Raw genomic sequence first — 18,805 nt, 5'->3', positions numbered from 1 at the left:
CTACCTCGCTGAAGATGGTGTTACACCAGTTCTTTGCACCAGTGCCTGCAGGCGGTCCCTGCCCTCCCTCTCTCATAGCATCCCCCTGCTCTGTTCTGGCTGGCACCACAGTCTGCAGCCACGTGGAAAACCAGAGCAGGGAGCAGATCCAGCTGAAAAATAACCAGCCAAAAAGGTTTAGATTTTTCAGTCTGATACGTTTTCTACCACACAAGTAGTTGTGCTGACATGGCAAGAAGGTGTCAGTGTGAATAGGGGAATGGGGTGCCAGAGGCTCTGCTCGAACTGGCCTGAGCAGCACTGCCTGCCAAATTTTAAGCTGCGCTCTGAAAGATGTATCAGCTTGGCTCCACTTTTTGGTATTGAGAAGCAGTTTGAGCAGACAAGGCAGGGTTCAGAAAGAGGAAGGCTTTTTATCCATGTTATGCACGTGGAGAAATAATGTTTGGAGAGATTTGGTGACCTGCTTGAGGTTACACGCTGGGATCCGTATTTGCCTGATGTCTGAGCTGTAAAACCAAACCATCCCCCCAATACCCATGTTAACTGCTCAGCCTTCAGTAGAAGGGGCTCTCTGGTACTTTTGGAGTTCTTAATTATGATCTTAGACCAGCCTGGTAAAGGCAGAGAAGAAGCTTGCAAGCTGCAGTTGACTGTAGCTGACTTCCTGAAGACGTGGTGTATGTCTGCTCTCCTAAATACACCTCTTTTTTTTTTTTTCCTTATACCGGGGTACAGGGAATCATACCCTAAAGTATCTGTCTTGTAGGTCAAAAGGACATCCTAAATTTCAGCTAAACTCTTGTCTCCACTATTTCATATTGGTTTGATGTAGAAAGCTCTTGATGAACGACCTTACTTAGATCTACTCTCAGGAGCCTTCTATACATTTCTGAGCTTCCGAACATCCTCTGAGGGTCTGTCTGTCCTGCCAGGCTTGGGCCTGAGAAGGAAAGGTAGCTTTATTTGAAAACTGATCAGGATTGTGCTTTGTTTTGCCTTTTTAACCATTTGCAGGGACTGGAGACCACCTGGTGACTACATTTTGTTGGTAAACTGAACGTTCCGTGCGTAACTTACCAATACTAATAGCGTCTCAAATAAGTATAATTGATAGTATTGCTTACCCCAAGTAATAGTGGAGTGTGAGCATCTTACCAAGGCAGGAGGAGTCTTGCCGTGCTCTGCTCCTTCAGCAGATACATCTCAGCTGCGAGAGGGCTTGCAGGTGTCAGAGCTTGCTGTGCCGAGGTACCTGGCTTAATGCTGCAGGAGCTGGTGATATAGTTGTGTTCGCACCGTTTCTTAGCCAGGGCTCCGTCCAGCTGTTGATGCTCCAGCTGGCTGTGGACAGCCTAGGTTAGGTTTCTGGGCATGGCTTTTACTTGTGCCTTGTTGGCGTACACCCTACACAGTGGTGGGTAAGACTGGATTGATTGGATTAGTCTAATGCAGCGTTTCTAGAAATGGTACCAAATAGAAGGGAATTGTGATCAGAATCTGCTGTTTGCTTGGCCCAGGAGCCTTCGTGAGATCAGGAACTGAATGAGTATTTGTATATGCTTACGGGAGTCCTTAGACTTTCATTGCCTCCCTCTAAGGAGGATTGTATGCCCACTGCCTTTGGTTGCATTTGTATTGGATTCGTTTTTCATCTGTCTCCCTCTGATAGCAATAATTGTTTAATGAGAGAACTTTGATTCAATTTCTGACTAAGGGAAGTACATGAGACTTGGCTAATCCATTATTAAGTGAGGATAAAGCATCCATTCTAGTGCTGTGGAATAGATGGACGTTTCAACTTGATCTAGAGTCTATTCTTTCAACCTTCGACTTCAGTGGAATTTCCGTATGTGACACTTTTGGTGACTTGGAGCGTAAGGGTTTCGTTGTCTGGCTCTCTGAAGCGTTGTACTTGCTTGTCACAGGATGAGGAGGATGTGAAGGGCTACAAGTGGCTTCTGTTAATTGCACTGTGGTGAGGTTAAAAAAATGAAAATGTTATGATTCCCCAAGGCAAGACTAAGAAGGCTGAGTTCTGAGCAAGAGGTCCCACTGTGCTGGACAAAACACTTCTACCTTAGTCTTAGTTTACTGTGGACAGAGGTTGACGGCATGAGACCCGGCACTGGGTGTAAAATGCTAGAAAGACCCCAAGAGGGGGTCATGGCTAGGCTGGTGTTTCTCAATCACTTGTTCTTGGACCTCTCATTGTATGTAAAATAAAAGATGATTTAAAAAAAAAAAAAAAGGCCACGTATATTTGGGTAAACAAACAAAAAGGAGAAAAATAGGAGTAGTAAACACTACATCTAACTTAATTTTTACTTCATTGCAAGTCTGTGTGAGCATGATAACATTGGACAGGAGGCAAGTCTTTCCTTGGGAAACGTTGACCAGCAGTGGTGCCGTTTCCTACTGCAAGTAGCTGCTATTCTTGACATCCTTTTGACTTTTTAAGGAATTGTAGTTGGCCACTGAAATTGCTGCTTCATTTTTTGGACTCAAAAGTTTACCACGATTTTTTTTCTCCTATCAATCTCATTATTTTTTTGTCTTTCCTTCATGTTGTACGTATAGTTTATAAACGTGCTTGCAGTACCGGCTTCATCAGCAGGAGGATAACACAGTAAATATTTGTATGATGTGCTATTTCCACAGATGTTTAGCAGTCTTTAGAGTTGGGAATATGTTTGGATCTGGAAAGGAGAAGGTAAAGATCTTACAAGATTATTGATATCCCTTTGAAGAAAAGGGAAATCAGGAGAGAAGTGAGAAAATGAAGATGTGTGCATTGTAAAAATATTATTATATAAGAAATTTAGATTCTTCTTCACCTGTCCCAGACTAGTTAACTAGAAGTTGAAAAGGTGTATTGTTTTCATAATGGAGGTTAGCTAAAATTCAGAGGTGTCGCATGCCCCTTTGAACTTAACTCATGGTGGTCAGCACCACAGAATGAAAAAAGCATTTACAGAAGGTAAAATTCCCCTGAAGTGTATCAAATAAGCAACTTCTACCTAAAAATAAAACTGAAGTATTAATTCAGTAGATCCTCTATGCTTTAGGATCTAGCCAACAGTTGCCATGAATTATTTTGAGAATGTTTGTGTTTAATTTTTTCCCCTTTTAAGGAGTTTCGAAGCATGCCGTCATGTCCCTGCTTATGAGAGATAAGTTGCAGAATTGACCAGCTGCACCCTTAATCCTTTGATATCCTGTAAGCAGAACAAAGTTCTGGAAATGTCAGGCTGATGTAACTCATCTGGAGAACATTAACTGCTCCTAGATGAGGTTTATAAATAAGCGGGTTCAAAATCACAATCATGTTAACACAACCTTTCCAACAAGAAGAAATTCATCCATCGATCTGTGTCTGTTAGAGCTTATTACATGTGTTCGTGTTTTGAAAAGTCTGTCTGAAAGTGCAACACTGTCTCTGGAACTAATAAGATTTTGTGAAGTCCTAGGAGAGAATCAGGGGTGGTGGTGATTTGATCTGGAAAAATATGAACAGATCAACACTGCAAATAAATAACCACTTCACATGGTGATAATATGAGCAGAAGGATAAGAACGTATTTTGTTTATATTAATCCCAGAGAAAGTGGGAGATCGCTATAAACTCCTGCTTTTCATAATGTAAATTTATACTCTGTTGCATTTGGCATCTCTGTAGATGGCTGGTTCAGGGTTTTTTTAACAAGTCACTACTTAACCGTCTTACGTTAATTTGTAAGCGTAGATTTTTATTTGTGTGAAACAGAACAAATTGATAAAGAAAACATGCTAGAGTCGTTGCATCTGGAACAAACAGCTTTGGAGCATCCCGCCAGGAAGCCGACATTGCGAGGTTGTTGAGAATTGTGTGTGTGGGGGGGAGACTATCAGGAAAAGTTTGAGCGTGGGCTCTTTTACCAGGCTCTTAGAGAAAGGAAAAGAACATGTAAGAAAAGGGGGGTGGTGTGTCACCGTGTATTTGCAAACAGCAAACCGTTACCCACAGTTCAGAAATTTGTTTAATTCATGATACTGTAGAAATTCATTCTCCGTGCTCTCGTGGTTCGTGGCTTATTCTAAATGTAGGTGGGTGCTTATAGTTTGCAGTTGGCCCTGAACACTAACGCCTAAGCAATGTGAGAGTTCAGAAAACAATAACAAAAATGTACATCAACATCAAAACCTACCTGAAATGAGGATGATCTGAAAGAAGAGCTACAATAGTACATGTAGGATTAATCCATGAAATGTAATGACAGTAGAAACCTCATGAGTTTTGTTTATGAAGCAGCTTTTACCAGGTAGCCTAGATATTGCCAAGGTGGATAGAAATTACTGACAACACCGAGGAACTGCTTTCGAAATTCTCGAGTGTTATTCAACTGTTTGAGGCAACAGATTGTTGAGAGACCCAAGCAGTATTTTTCTTTTTATTTTGTGGAAATTGGCCAGATATGTCTGTTGTCCATCCATCCCCACCCTTTTTTGATATGTGGGTTCTGGTACTGTTTGTCTTAATGTTATTCTCCTTTCTGCTTACCAGTGTCTGCCAATACATGCCTGGCATTAAGCCCCTTCAGACCAGGGAAAAAAAAAAAAAAAAAGTTTGCTTTTATCCCAAAGCATTGATGAAAGGTGGTTGTGTTTCAGCTGTTGGAAATGTTAATGAACAGCTTATACTCAGCTGAATATAGGCTGTGGTACAGACTGCTCACAGCTGCTTCGCTCTTCTGGGGCAGGCTTCTTTACTCTCCAGAATTTTCCACTTCTCTTTTCTTTGTCTCTTTCTTTCCCTGTTGACGGCCACTCATGTCCTTTGTCTCACAAGTTCTTTCTCCAGCCGAAGACGACTGGGCATTGTTCACTCAAGATGCCTTTTCAGAGTCTTCTGGTGAGAACCGATAAAAGCCATTCACAGAGTCACAGGCTGGTTGAGGTTGGAAGGAACCTCTGGAGATCATCTGGTCCAACCCTCCTGCTCAAGCTGGGCCACCTATGGCCAGTTGCCCAGGCTTTTGAGTATCCCCAAGGATGGAGACTCCACAGCTTCCCTGGGTAACCTGTCCCGGTGCTTGGTCACCCTCACAGCAAAAGACTCTCCTCTCCAGCAGGGGAAGAGGAGTAGATCCACAGGAGAAGAGTCATAGACCCACAGGCCTACCACTCTCCCAGTAATGGAGAGTCTCCCAATAATACAGCAGTCCTGTTGTTTTACCATTGCCAGCCTGCCATGTCTCCTTCCTGCTCATGCAGTGATTTAGCTCAGCCCCCCAGGAATGATTTTCCATTTGACTTCGCCACTGACGACATCCATTTGTGTGTAGCAACTGAACAAATTCTGTTTTATCTTAATGAATTAAATATAGGAGCAAGGCATCTTGAGTTCTCTTTGTTGTTCTGTCAAAAGACATCCTATATATATGCTGAATAGTTGTTTTTTTCACAGATGCACCTGAAATATAACTTGACTACATGAATCACACTGATGTGTAGAATTTAATTGCATTGTTTTACTTTAATCTTCTTCAAAGAGCTGAGAGCTTTTGAGTGTTATATTTGGAAATATTTATTAAATCATTTTGCATACACTGCAGCAGCATCTAAAAAAAAAAAATAATCACACCTTATCACCTTATTGTGTTTTTTGTGTAGTTCAGTTCATTAAGGCGTTTGATGTTGATTCCATTTTGTCCACAACAGATTTTAGCCGAGCTTGGCGATGCCTCATTAGGAGATTTGTCATTGAAGTCTTAAGACTAATCAGGGGCTTTTAGTGTGTGCCTCTGTTCAAGGGGGGCTTCAGTGTTTTGTGTGGAAGGCATGGCAGATTTAGTGTTGCATTTGTCCTTCGACCCAAGTCGAGATCCATTTACCAGTTGCAGAAAGAGAACGAAAACCCTGAGTAGAAAAAAGCCTGTTCTGGTCTCTGTGCTAAATGCTAAGGAATGCACCGTAACGGCTTCCCTTCGGCTGCAGTCAACAGGCGACGCACCGTTTCAGATGTGGAATGATGGGTTAATACGGTATTTAATTAGCTGAGCCATTTTAATGAAAGGAGTTGTGCTTTTGGCCAGATTGTGAGGCCTGTTTGTAGATGTTTATTTTGCATCTTCATGGTTTCAGTTAATACGCTAGAGTAGAGGTGGGTCCCCGGGAGGATGGATGGCAGCAAAATTTGAGGTGGAGTTTGGTACGTGCCTGTTGAACCGCATGTGACGGCGGGTGGCGCAGGCTTTGCCCCGGCTGCCACTAGAAGGTGGCGTCACACGTAATTAGTGTGTCCTGCCTGCTGCCACCAATTAGCTACTGCTGAGGGGGCTTGATAATAGCCCACGGCACGGGAGGATCCTCCAAGTCAGAGCTGTCCTCCTGCATCCCAGGGAAGCCTGCTTGGATTCATAGGAGTTCTGCCCACAGGACCAGGGGGAGGGATGGTTGGGAGAGGGCAAGCAAACGCTTACTCCATCACCTTCTTAGCCAAAATATAAGCCATTAAGCGTTTTATTGCTGTCTGATCCCAGCATTTTGGATCTCCGTCCCCACTGTGCTTGAACAGTCGTATAATGTAGGAAGGCGGCTGTCAGGTCTCCCCGGAGCCTTCTCTGCTCCAGGCTGAACAGCCCCAGCTCTCCCAGCTGCCCTCACCGAGCGGGGCTCCAGCCTCTGCCCATCTCTGTGGCCCCTCTGGCCCCGCTCCAACAGGCCCATGTCTCGCCTGTGCTGAGGACCCCAGAGCTGGACGCAGCGCTGCAGGGGGGTCTCACCAGAGCGGAGAGGAGGGGCAGCATCCCCCCCTCGCCCTGCTGCCCACGCTGCTGGTGACGCAGCCCAGGACGCGGGTGGCTTTCTGGGCTGCGAGCGCACGTTGCTGGCTCACGCCCAGTTTCCACCCACCAGCACCCCCAAGTCCCTCTCCGCAGGGCTGCTCTCCATCCTTCACCCCGTATCCATACTGGGGGCTGCCCCGACCCCGGTGCAGGGCCTGGCACTTGGCTTTGCTGAACTTCATGAGGTTCATAAAGTTCAATGGCTTGGAGTCATCTGCAACGATCCACAGAGGCACATGGAATTGAAATAATGGGTGTTCCTGCATCCTTGGATCCAGCCTTCATCTGGTGTGACTTAGTCAGCACCTCTTGTGTTTGGACCATTCCACTGCTCGTCTGCAACAGTAGTTGGAAACGTGGCTGCTCGATGCCCACCCTGCTCGCCCTGTTGTGAAGGAAATGGCATCTTGGTGACTTGGTGTGGCACCACTGTGGTCGTCCAAAACCTAAGTATGCATCGTGAACTTTTGAACCTGTAGTATCGCCTGTGGGATTGATGCTGTTTTAAATTAGCGAGCATTTGGGGGTTGCCTGGACATGATGTAATGAGATAATTGCAGAACCATTTGGCTTTTAGCTGCAAACATAGCCTTTTTTTTTTTTTTCTTTTGATGTACTCTGTTTAGCTTAACAAAATAAAAAGACATTAATTTTCAGTGTCTGCTACTTCATCAAGTAGTAGAAGAACCATAGGTTGATGGGCTGAGGCAAAACGTAGTTTTCAGGAATTCTGGTGGTGGTTTTGACTGTGTCCAGCAGGAGGCTTTTTGTGGCAGGAATCCAGAGGTTTACATTGTAGCATGAGTTCAAATCCACCGGAGGTGCTCGGTGGTCTTAAAGTTCTGGTGAAGTTGTTCTCCTCCGCTGCTGAAGACTTCCACGCTGCAGCGTGCCAGGACGGACCATGTTGCAGTGGTGGTTCCTGTGTGCGGCACAGGTGGGTACGGAGGCACCGCTCGCCCCCGCGGTTTGGCTGGTGATGGCTGGGAGGTCTAGCGTGTGTCCCATGCTGTGGTGGGCTGACCATGGCTGGGTGCTGGGTGCCCACCCAGCCGCTCTGTCACTGCCCTCGGCTGGGCAGGGCAGGGGAAATACAGTGGGTGACGAGAAGGGGAGATCGCTGAGCAACTACCGTCACGGGCAAAACGGAGTCTGCTCAGAGAAATTAATTTATTGCCAATCAATTCAGAGTAGGGTAATGAGGAACCTAAATGTTAAAACACCTTCCCCCCACCCCTCCCTTCGTCCCAGGCTCAGCTCCACTCCTGATTTCTCCCCCTCCTCCCGCAGCAACGCAGGGGAACAGGGAAGGGGGGTCGTGGTCGGCTCATCACACGTGCCTTTGCCGCTCATTCCTCCTCTCTCTGCCCCTGCTCCAGCGGGGGGCCCTCCCCTGGGAGACAGTTCTCCACGAATTTCTCCAGCCTGGCTCCTTCCCACGGGCTGAGGTTCCGCACAAACTGCTTGTGACCCACAGGGTCCCCACGTGTCCCCACCCCGGGCTCCTCTCCCCGTGGGGCCACAGGTCCTGCCTGTGCCATGGAAGAAATGCACGTTCTTTTCACAAATTTGTAAAGTTTGATAAGATTTCAAAGCGGAGATTTCATTTTTTAATTTATTTGGGTAGCTACCGTGGATGTGCATGAACATGCTGAAATTCACATGTTAATTTAGTCAGAGGTAGCAATTGTTGTTGGTCACGTTACAAAAAGACATTATAGGTGCTTTGCTGCTTACCACGTATGGATGGAGCCGTACAACGTACGGTTTTATAATATCTGCATTAAAAAGTGGTAAAACTGATGGTTCATTTTGACAGCCCACAATATTGTTAGTCATTAAATGGTTTAATATTACGTTGCGTTTTAAGTTATAGACTTTTAAAATAAGAAATAAATATTGCTTAAATACTTAAGAGTTTAAGTGCCAGGGGAACGCAGTGCTGAAATGACCAGAGCTGTCTTTAAATCACAAGAAAACAGAAGCATTGCATGGTGAAGGCAACGTAATCATCTACAAGGTACAGGCGAAGTATTTTGAGTCTGGAAAAACAAATATTTTCTAAATAATAATAGAGATGAGACTTCTTAAAAACTCACAAGCCGTGGGAGCCTAAATTAAAGCACAGCAGTTGTCCACTGGTGAAGCATTTCTAGCAACAAGTGGAGATTTGCTTGAATCACAGTGGAAAATAAATTGTCTTAAGTTGTGGTATTTTGTTTTGGTTTTACTATGATACTGAACTTGATGCTGCTCACCGCATGAATTTTCATGTAACACCTTAAAAATATTGTGGTTATATTGCAGCTACCAGTTGCAAGAAGGAGGATGGGGAGGAATCTGGGGATTTGTCAGATAAATATTTTGCCTGAGTCCTATAAATGTACGCCCTTTGCCATGGGTAAGGGGTGTCTGGATGATTGAAAGGCTGATGGCAGTTCGTGTAGTAGGTGGAGGTGACTTTAGGCACGTGGCGTGGGGAATTGTATGTGGACGTCTTGATTCCCTGTCTTGCCCAACGATCAGGGTCAGACTATATGACAAAGCAGTATATGACAAAGCAGGGTAGCACGAGATCATTGCAGTAATTGGTTATGAAATAATTAACCAATAGCACACACACACACACATATTATATATATGTATGTATGTATGTATCTGTGGGGCTTATCCCATCTCCAGTGTTCTCCAATATTATTTTGCTTTCTCTGCAGTTTTAGGAATACAAGTTAATATGTCGATAAGTCAGTATTTATTCCACATCTTAAAGACCTTGTGAGAAAAACTTACCTCTTTCATGGTAAAAAAACCCCAAAATTTCAGGACGTGCAGATTCTACATGACCTTGTTACGGCCTGAAGGAGTTCTGATGGCCTCTCTTCCCTGCGATTGAACGCCAAAGGTCACTCCAAAGTGTCACCCCCTTGTTTCTGGGGAGAGAGTTCAGTAGTGAGACCAAGACATGAATGGAAATTAAAAATCTCCTGAAGCTCACTCTCACCCCCAAAACCACTCCTGTTGTGGTGGTCTTTGCAGATTTGAACTGATGCAAGTTAAATTCATGCTGCTTAGGATTTTCAGTGGAGAAGGGGTGAGAGAATCCGCTTTCAGTCTTGTCATTCCAATATATTTCTCTTTCAACAATCCTAGAGGTACGTTTTTCTGAAGAAGCATGCTGTGGATTTCAGGAGGTTCTTGCATAAAAATAGAGAAGTTTTCAAAATATGCTTGATGCTGCCATTTTACTTGTACCTGCATTAGAAAAGATTATTTTTTTCCTTTTTTTTTTTTTTTTTTTCCCCTCTCATGCTTCCCACAGGTCATCAATGTTGATGGAACAATGAGGAAAACCCTTCTAGAAGATAAGCTTCCACATATATTCGGGTTCACGCTGCTGGGAGATTACATCTACTGGACCGACTGGCAGCGGCGAAGTATTGAAAGAGTTCACAAGATAAAGGCTAGCAGAGACATCATTATCGATCAGCTGCCAGATTTAATGGGCCTTAAAGCAACAAGTGTTACCAAAGTGTTTGGTAAGCATGAGGAGTCACAGGATGGACTTGCAGTAGTTTCTAGATGAGCTTGCTTTCATTAAGCAACTCTTGATTGCTTGTAATGAGAATAACTATGGTCTCCTGTGTTTGCATCATTTTAAAGGGAAACTGCACTTAATATAGAGTTGGGAAAATACTGTGCTGCAAAAGAAATAATGGGCTTCCGGTTTTTAGTGGCATTTGGCATGTCTTCCACAGCTTCCACTACACTCTTTAAATTTTTGCGAGGAGAGTTTTATTCCTGCCCCCAATCTATAGGAGTCCTTACTTCTGGTGCTTACAGAACTGCTCAATTTTCTGCTGCTCTTTTCTTCCAGAACAAAGTCCCAGTGATGTTCAGTTACCAAAATGCTCTTTGCTATGTCGGGTGGTATAGGCAGAGTTAGTGGCTATTACGACATTGCCTCTGAGAACGTGACACTTGAATATTCAACTTTTAACACCTAAATTGTGCTTAAATCTAACAGTTGAAGTGTGCCCCTTAGCATGGGATCAGCAGGTGGAGCTCGGGGTTCTTCCACCGCGTCCGCTGGAAGGTGCAGGCAGTGTTTAGGCCCTGCCGGCGTTCTGCAGCGGCGTACGTCGCAGGACCTCCTGGCTTCAGCAGTAACTCGTGAGAGGCACGTGTTCACCACGTGTCTGTCTGCTGCCTGCAACACTGGAGCCTGGGCACAGCAGTGAACAGATTCGTTGGTCAACTATTAAAATTACTGAGAGTAGGTGCAACAGAATCACGTGAAGTAGGTTGACACGTTACCCCCTGCCAATACACAGATCTCCAGCCTTTCAGGAAGCTTTACTTGAAGGATAATCAAGTCCTCAAGCTGCAAGTTACAGCAGCAGTCTGAACTAAGCATGCCCTAAAAAAGGGAAAATGAAAAGAAACCTGGTTGAGACTGATCTTGGAGATTTTTTTGTGTGGCAACAGTCTAAAAATACCTAAATCTTTGGTTCCAGCAAATGGAGGGAGGCACTCATTTATCTTCTGGTCCTTACTTTCCCCTGCAGATTCCCTCCCCATCTGGTCATGGTTGTTCGCATGGAAAAATAAGTGTGGGATTGTGGTGGTCTTGTCGAAGCTGCTTCTGCTAAGGAACCTTCTCAGCTTTAAACTAAACAGCTGGGAAAGAACTGCAGTTGTCCAGCTCTTTTCTCACCATTTTGTATCATTGAATATTCGTAAAACTGGTCATTTCAAAGAGATACAATGATGGGGTATTTGGCCAAAAATAACCAGACTGAACATGTGTGTATTTATGTGCCTTCAGTGAAGGAATTTAATCTTTGGGGAAACTGGGAGGATATGTTTGTAGCTGTTATTTGTACTACAGGAGGGATAGGGCCAGCTTCCTAATCCGTTGGTAGCGGGAAAGAAACAGTTTTGAATGTTTGGGGTTTTTCAGAATTCTCTGCTGAGAACATAGTGTTAACTTATTTTGAAAAAATTATAATTACACTGTTTCCACCTAGCCTCTCCCCCCTCCCCTTTCCCCCCTACCTCCACAGTGCACCAATATCTGTTGTGTTTTGGGTTTTTTTTAAGGAACTAATTCATGTGCAGAGAACAACGGAGGCTGCAGCCATCTGTGTTTCTTTACACCCCAGGAGGCCAGGTGTGCCTGTCCCATTGGCCTTGAGCTGCTGAGTGACATGAAGACTTGCATCATTCCTGAAGCCTTCTTAGTTTTCACAAGCAGAGCAGCAATTCATAGGATTTCCCTTGAAACCAACAATAACGATGTTGCTATTCCTCTGACTGGAGTCAAAGAAGCATCTGCCCTGGATTTTGATGTCTCTGATAACCGAATCTATTGGACTGATGTTAGTTTGAAGGTATTACTGATGTGTGAATTCCCTGAATATAAAGCCACAGAGCAGTTGCTTTGATCTAACAAAGGTCTCTGTTACACGATCTGTCCTGCAGTTGCTAATGTTGTTATTGAATTGCGTCCAAGGAGACTCTTGGAGATGGAGACAGTTGCATTGTTGAATGCACAGTTGGGTGACAGGCATCTTCCCGCTTCAAATAAAAATCCAAAGCGGTGTCTGCTCATACCGAATGCCTAAGTCTTGGATGCTGCATGTGTTGCATCCATATATGTATCCGTTGTAGAAAAGCTGTTTGCATGTCACGTGGCAGAGTAAACGTCGAGCTTGGCAACCCACTGAGCTCTCTAGTCTCTTCCAGTTTTGACTTGGAAGGCAATTTTACTCAATAGCAACATTTGGCAAGTGAACTTCAGATTGGTTGTCGTTGGTCTGTGGCTCCAGCTTGGCAGAGGAAAGGCCAGGGAACTTGTCCAGTCCCCTCCACGCTGTGAGAAGCCCCCACCTGCCCCCAGTTCTGTCTCAGTGTTCCCCGGAGTTTGACATTTCCCGTGACGTGCTTGGTTCCCATCCAGGTGCATGCTAAAGCACGTTCAGTGTTCATCAGCGTCACTTTGCTTTTTCAAGTGAATTAAGTAATGGTAGAAAATGACACATTTCACTTCTGGAGCTGAATTCCTCTGTTTAGCATCTTAATAGGTTTTCCAAGAGCAATCAAAGTTTCCTTGCCAGTGTGCCTGAGCCATAATAGGGAAAAGCTCGCCCCTGGTGCCTGCAGGGCACGTGCACTTTCCGTAGCCTCTCTGCGAAGGCTAATGAGCGTCGTGCTTCAGCATTACCAGTGCTGCTGGCACTGGGGATACCTTGCCTTCAGGAACAGTGCCAGTGCAATAAATTAGCGTACTGCAGACACAGTTGCTAAATAAATCTCACGCAAGAACGTGGAGAGCTGGAGCTGTGGTCGTCTTAACCATTTGTAGTGGGGAATGTGTTATGTCACTGGCAGCAGTGTGTAGATCTCTGGGCAGAACTGGAGAACATTTTACTTGCTTGTGACCTCCTGAATTATCCACGGTCTGTATTTTCACATATGTCTCAGTGTATGTTTCGGCACGTCTGGGTTTTCATTTCCCCCTGCCCCCCCACCTCCCGCAGCAGGTAGGGTACCTTCCGAGCCCATGGGCATCTCCCTTTCCTTCGGTGACCACCACTGCCCTCACCTCTTTGTGCCTCTGGTTATACGAGGACTTGTTTTCCAAAAGGGATTATACTTCTGAGGTGTGGGTTATACCTGTGAAAATATACTACATGATTTCTGGTTTTGACGTTGTCCTGTAAAAATAGAAAATCTCACATCTAAATTAAATAATAAATAAAATATGTACATATGTAAAATATATTTCTAAAGAAATACAAATTATAAAATATATATTTTTATATATGTAAAATATATTTCTAAAGAAATACAAATCATAAAATATATATTTATATATATGTAAAATATATTTCTAAAGAAATACAAATTATAAAATATATATTTCTATATAAGTAAAATAATAAGATCGTTTATCAAATTATTAAGAAATTAATAGCTGGAATATTAGCAGGCACGTGGAGTGGTCGCTTAGTGTTGGTAGCAAGGGTGGGTAATTGTTCGTTGGTCCTGGACGTTACCGGTGGTTTATCAGGGGTTGTTTCAGTGCTCCTTTTTAGGGGTGGCTTCCTTATGTACAGAATATCTACACAGTCCTTGTATGTGTTTTCTTCCCAACACGCTTGCTGAGCGCGCGTAACTCAAATGTAGGTGGGATCAGCAAACTTGCTCCAGGTGACTGATCATGAGAAACAATTTCATTCAGATTTCTCTGAATCGAGATGTGTTTCTGAGACTTAAAACATTACAACAAATAAAGAAATTTTTAAAAAGCAAGCTTTTTTGTGTGCAAATAGAGGAGAGGGAGAAAGGGCAAGGAAGAATCTGCAGATACATAGTGCTTTCTGAAAATCGTACTCTTTTAAGATGTCTTGGACTGGTCATCAGAAACTGCTACCTTTCTGAAAATTCAGGTCTTTTTATCCGGTGGATTGCTATATCTTTTTTTTTGACAACAGAAATATATTTTAAAAACGTAATGCTAGCTGATTTTTTTCTTACTCATTTCTGTTTGCACACTAAACTTCATAATGATTATTCCTTTTATTTCAGTGGGTTGTCCGTAAACGCTCTAATATTTTCACACACTTGTTTTCCAGACCATAAGCCGAGCTTTCATGAATGGGAGCTCTGTTGAACATGTGATTGAGTTTGGGCTGGATTATCCTGAGGGAATGGCTGTAGACTGGATGGGAAAGAACCTCTACTGGGCAGATACTGGAACGAATCGCATTGAAGTGGCCCGTCTGGATGGGCAGTACAGGCAGGTCCTGGTGTGGAAGGACTTGGACAACCCAAGGTCTCTGGCTCTTGATCCTACCAAAGGGTAAGGGACAGTGGCGTTCGTCCGAGCTTTGTGTGCGTGTTCTTGTACGTGACAAGCCAATGGGCAGTTTGTATAGCCCCATTTCTCCAGCGTCTTCCCAAAGATAAGTGCTCCACAACCCTGTGGTTACAATGAAAAATTAAGAATTGCCAATCATATTTTTCTGCCTTTGTCTAAAAAAGGAGTACTGTGATACTGCACATAACCACATGCGTTATCCCTATTTTTTCCTTTTAAAGAACTGAAAATAAATTTAGAAAAATTAAGGCGTGCAGCTGAACACAGTCTTGCCTACTGATGTACTCTTTTTGTTCTTCTCGTGGCAGATACATGTACTGGACTGAGTGGGGAGGCAAACCGAGGATTGTGCGAGCCTACATGGACGGAACAAACAGCATCACTTTGGTGGACAAAGTGGGTCGTGCCAATGACCTCACTATTGATTATGCGGACCAAAGGCTATATTGGACTGACTTAGACACAAGCATGATTGAGTCATCAAATATGCTAGGTAATCTAGTGTTAATTACGCCAGCCAGTACAGAAATAGGCATTGGCCGTAGTAAAACGATTGAATAATATGAAATTGGAATAATATAATCGATATTAAATCCGTATTTTTTAATGAGAATAAATTGAGAATTAAATGTTTAGGGAGATTAAAATAAACTTCCTAAATTAATAACCATATGATGATTTATGAAGATGGTGAGAAATGTTCTAATTCCTCTGTATTGATATGAAACAGGCCATGTTTTACCAAAGCAGAGGTGACCGCTGAGTTTCTCAAGGTGGGGACAACTTAGAGGTCCGCTGTAAAGCACCCCTGACTTTTCAGTCTAGACATTAATTTTCTCCTGAAGTATTATCTCTGTCTCCAGCTTCAGGAAAGTTGTATTAGTTCAAAACCAAAACACTGCTTGTGTTTCCTGCACTCTGAAAGGCAGTGCAGCTACTTCTGCAGCGTATCCTAACGTGTTTTGGGCACAACTCCACACGTTTTCATATCTTCCATTGGCATTTTTTTATATGTACAAGGGGTGTGCTAGGATTCACTAACATTCACGGTGGTATTGACATGGTAAGTAACTGGGCAAAAGAAGGGAGTTGTGTTTACTGCAGATGACGTAGAGCTTTTGTGTCATCCAGATGTTTTGCAAATGTTAAATGGTCTTAAAGGTTTTAGTTGGCGCAGATAGGAATTCCTTCTTGAGAAAGCAGGGTTTGCGTGAGTTTCCAAATGCCACGCAGTGAATCGATGATAGGATCAGAAATGGAATCCAGAAGTTCCTGACCTGACATCCTATCCCTGTTCCATTTCCAAGGAGAGACCTCTGTGAGATGGGAATTAATGCCTCTGGAATTCCAGTGTAAAAATCAAAGTTTATATGGCAGAACATATGGTATATAAGCAAACTCTTACAGGATTGTTACAGCAATGCTCTGATTGATGATATGTGCCATTTCCCTGCAAGTTTTTTGGGGTTTGGTTTGGTTTGGTTTTTTTAATCTGTGAAAGCTACCATTAGGGTGAGAAAAATTTTTTTACGGTGTTACTGTCTGTCCGTATCTTCAGAATATAGAGAACCTACTAAGCTCAGGAAAACAGGAAGTGTGATACAGTTTTGGATTCTGAGGCTATCACTGATTTTTCATTTCTCGTATTTGTTGCTTTGGGATGACAACCAGTGAATGAATGGTTAGAAATTGCAGTAAGATTGTTTCTGTGTCTAGAGCTGGGATTTTTCCCTCCAAAGTGCCTGGTCTATCAAAGCTCTCGCTAAGCTGCTGCATTATGCTTAGGAGAAACCAAATAGCCAGAGGCGAGCTTGAACTAGAAACTGATTGTGGCATTGAGAAGAAATGCAATATTTAAATCATCTGTGGTAAATCAAACTGGTTCTAAAGCTGAACCTACTGTTAAGATGTATTTGTGGTGCGGAAGCAGAAGGACGAGTGCTGAAGACAGTGTTGTATGCTGTCTTTTTAGTTGGCAGATTTTTACGAAGACTCAGGCAGACTCCAAGCAGGTGGGCTTGTTGGGAAAGGAGATGCTGCTGGGCTTGGCCTGCATTGGGCAGTTGCCAGGAGAGGTCTGAATGTGCATGGCTGATCGAAGCGTCTGCCCCACCAGCAAGGAACAGAACACTCGAAGTGGATGAATGAATGCTGTCCCAGCTTAATCTTGGGCGTTATAAATGTTACCTGGCAGGAAAAAAATCACTCTATAGGGAGATTTTCCTGCATCTGCCAACTGTCAGAATTCAATTAGACAGCTTATCTGCTTTCTTCGAAAGAACCTATACCCTGAATTCATCACTGTGGACCAGAATTGCTCTAAGAAGTACCTGAGAGTGTGCAGGATATCTGTGCCCCTAACCTGGACACTTTAGGTGCCTAAAAGTAGTTGGGAAGGTTGCCTCTATCCAGATTTCGTTCTGGTGGTTTATAGGGAAATGACTTCATGTTCTAGTTTTTGGGGTTTTCATTCCCTCTGCAGTAGTCTTGGCTAAATGGGACAGGGCACGATGGAAAGTAGAGCAGGGGAATCTGAATGAGGCGTTCTGTAGAATCTAGCGTTGGACATTTGTTTGAGGCAGAAGGGGATGATGCTGATGAAGGCTACATCTTCATTTCATGTAAAGTGGCAGAGATTCGTAGTTTTGTACTTGAAAACATTTAGGAAGGTGATTTACAATAAGACTTTATCTACTTTAGTGTATTGCATCTCTGGCGCAGGCCATCTAACGTTCTAGAAGGTGTTAAATCTGCTATGAATGTTGCTAACTGAGCCACCGAACGTGGGAGTATTAGGACTGCTGCCAGACAAATGGTTTCCTAATCTCTTGGGGGAGCTGACTGTTGAATTGCACTGCAAAACGTTTGTGTTTCTTGAGTGAAACACCCTAATTTCTCATAGCTGTGTCACTGTGAATCTCAAGTTTGCTGTATGTTGTTGCTTTCGTGTATATTAATTGGGTTTTTTACTGGCCTAAGTGATTCCTGGAGCTGATGGTATTCCTGAATATGTTTTCCGATATCTATTTGGGCTGATAAGCATGAGACATACAGAGTATTTATTATTTAAACGACGATACACTGGCACAGTTTCAAATTGCTTAATAGGCAAGAGGGTATCAGGGTGAGTTTTTTGAATGCATCTGTTTAGATTACCTCGTGAGCATAATGAATTAATAATGAATTCCATGGTGCTGACTTGAGAAATGAGGTTTTATTTTAAAAAGAGAAGAAACTTTTTCTTGGTGCCAGTCACACTCTTCATTTCATGACTTGGGAATTGTCCTTTAGTTGATAACCCTTATTTTTGCAGGACAAGAACGCGAAATCATAGCAGATGATCTACCTCATCCATTCGGATTAACCCAATACAGCGATTACATCTACTGGACAGACTGGAATCTTCACAGTATAGAAAGAGCAGACAAGACCAGTGGGAAGAACAGGACACTTATCCAGGGCCATCTGGATTTTGTGATGGATATACTGGTCTTCCATTCTTCACGTCAGGACGGCTTGAATGATTGTGTGCAGAACAATGGCCATTGCGGTCACTTGTGCCTTGCCATACCGAATGGGTTTAGGTGTGGCTGTGCTGCTCATTATACCTTGGATCCCAACAGCCGGAACTGTAGTTGTAAGCCTCTTGGTTTGCTATTCTATTCTTCAGCGCTTGTGGCTCCCGGGTGCTTGTGATCCCTTTCAGAACAAAGAGGGAAGGGGTATCACAAGTCCATTTCAATGGTTCTGGCTTTAAAGGTGACCTTTAAATTTGAGGACGGAGGATGGAGTTTTACACCCGTTTTTGTGACATGCATTAGGGCTGACGATTTGTATTTCAAATCTTAGAAATAACAGCGCTGTCAAGTCTAGTCTTTTTTGGTTTACTGGGCTTTCTAGGTGATCCAACTGATTGAAACTTTCCCAATCCTTACCTAAGTGTGTAGGTGGGTGGAAGAGAAATTCTAAACAAAAAATATCTTTTTCTCTGAAGTGTTTAATGAAGTCAGCATCCCAAATAGTGCAGTGGCACTTGCAATTCCTGCGTTTTTCCCCTGCCTGTGATGATACAGGCCTGCCGGGTCACTCGTCCGTT

General features: G+C 43.5%; 1 protein-coding gene across 1 annotated transcript in view; it reads left to right on the top strand.

Moving 5' to 3' along the window:
• Positions 1 to 18,805, top strand: part of LRP5 (LDL receptor related protein 5) — a 160,959-nt gene that overhangs the window by 108,527 nt on the left and 33,627 nt on the right. Inside the window, exons 8-12 of the mRNA XM_056354787.1 lie at positions 10,147 to 10,363; positions 11,928 to 12,217; positions 14,465 to 14,691; positions 15,018 to 15,202; positions 18,023 to 18,346. Coding sequence (XP_056210762.1) covers positions 10,147 to 10,363; positions 11,928 to 12,217; positions 14,465 to 14,691; positions 15,018 to 15,202; positions 18,023 to 18,346 — 1,243 coding nt within the window. The remainder of the gene's footprint in view (positions 1 to 10,146; positions 10,364 to 11,927; positions 12,218 to 14,464; positions 14,692 to 15,017; positions 15,203 to 18,022; positions 18,347 to 18,805) is intronic.

This window comes from Falco biarmicus, chromosome 10, assembly GCF_023638135.1.
Source record: "Falco biarmicus isolate bFalBia1 chromosome 10, bFalBia1.pri, whole genome shotgun sequence".
Taxonomy (NCBI): domain Eukaryota; kingdom Metazoa; phylum Chordata; class Aves; order Falconiformes; family Falconidae; genus Falco; species Falco biarmicus.
Note: the sequence above shows the minus strand (reverse complement) of the source record. Positions and strands in the feature narration are given on the sequence as shown.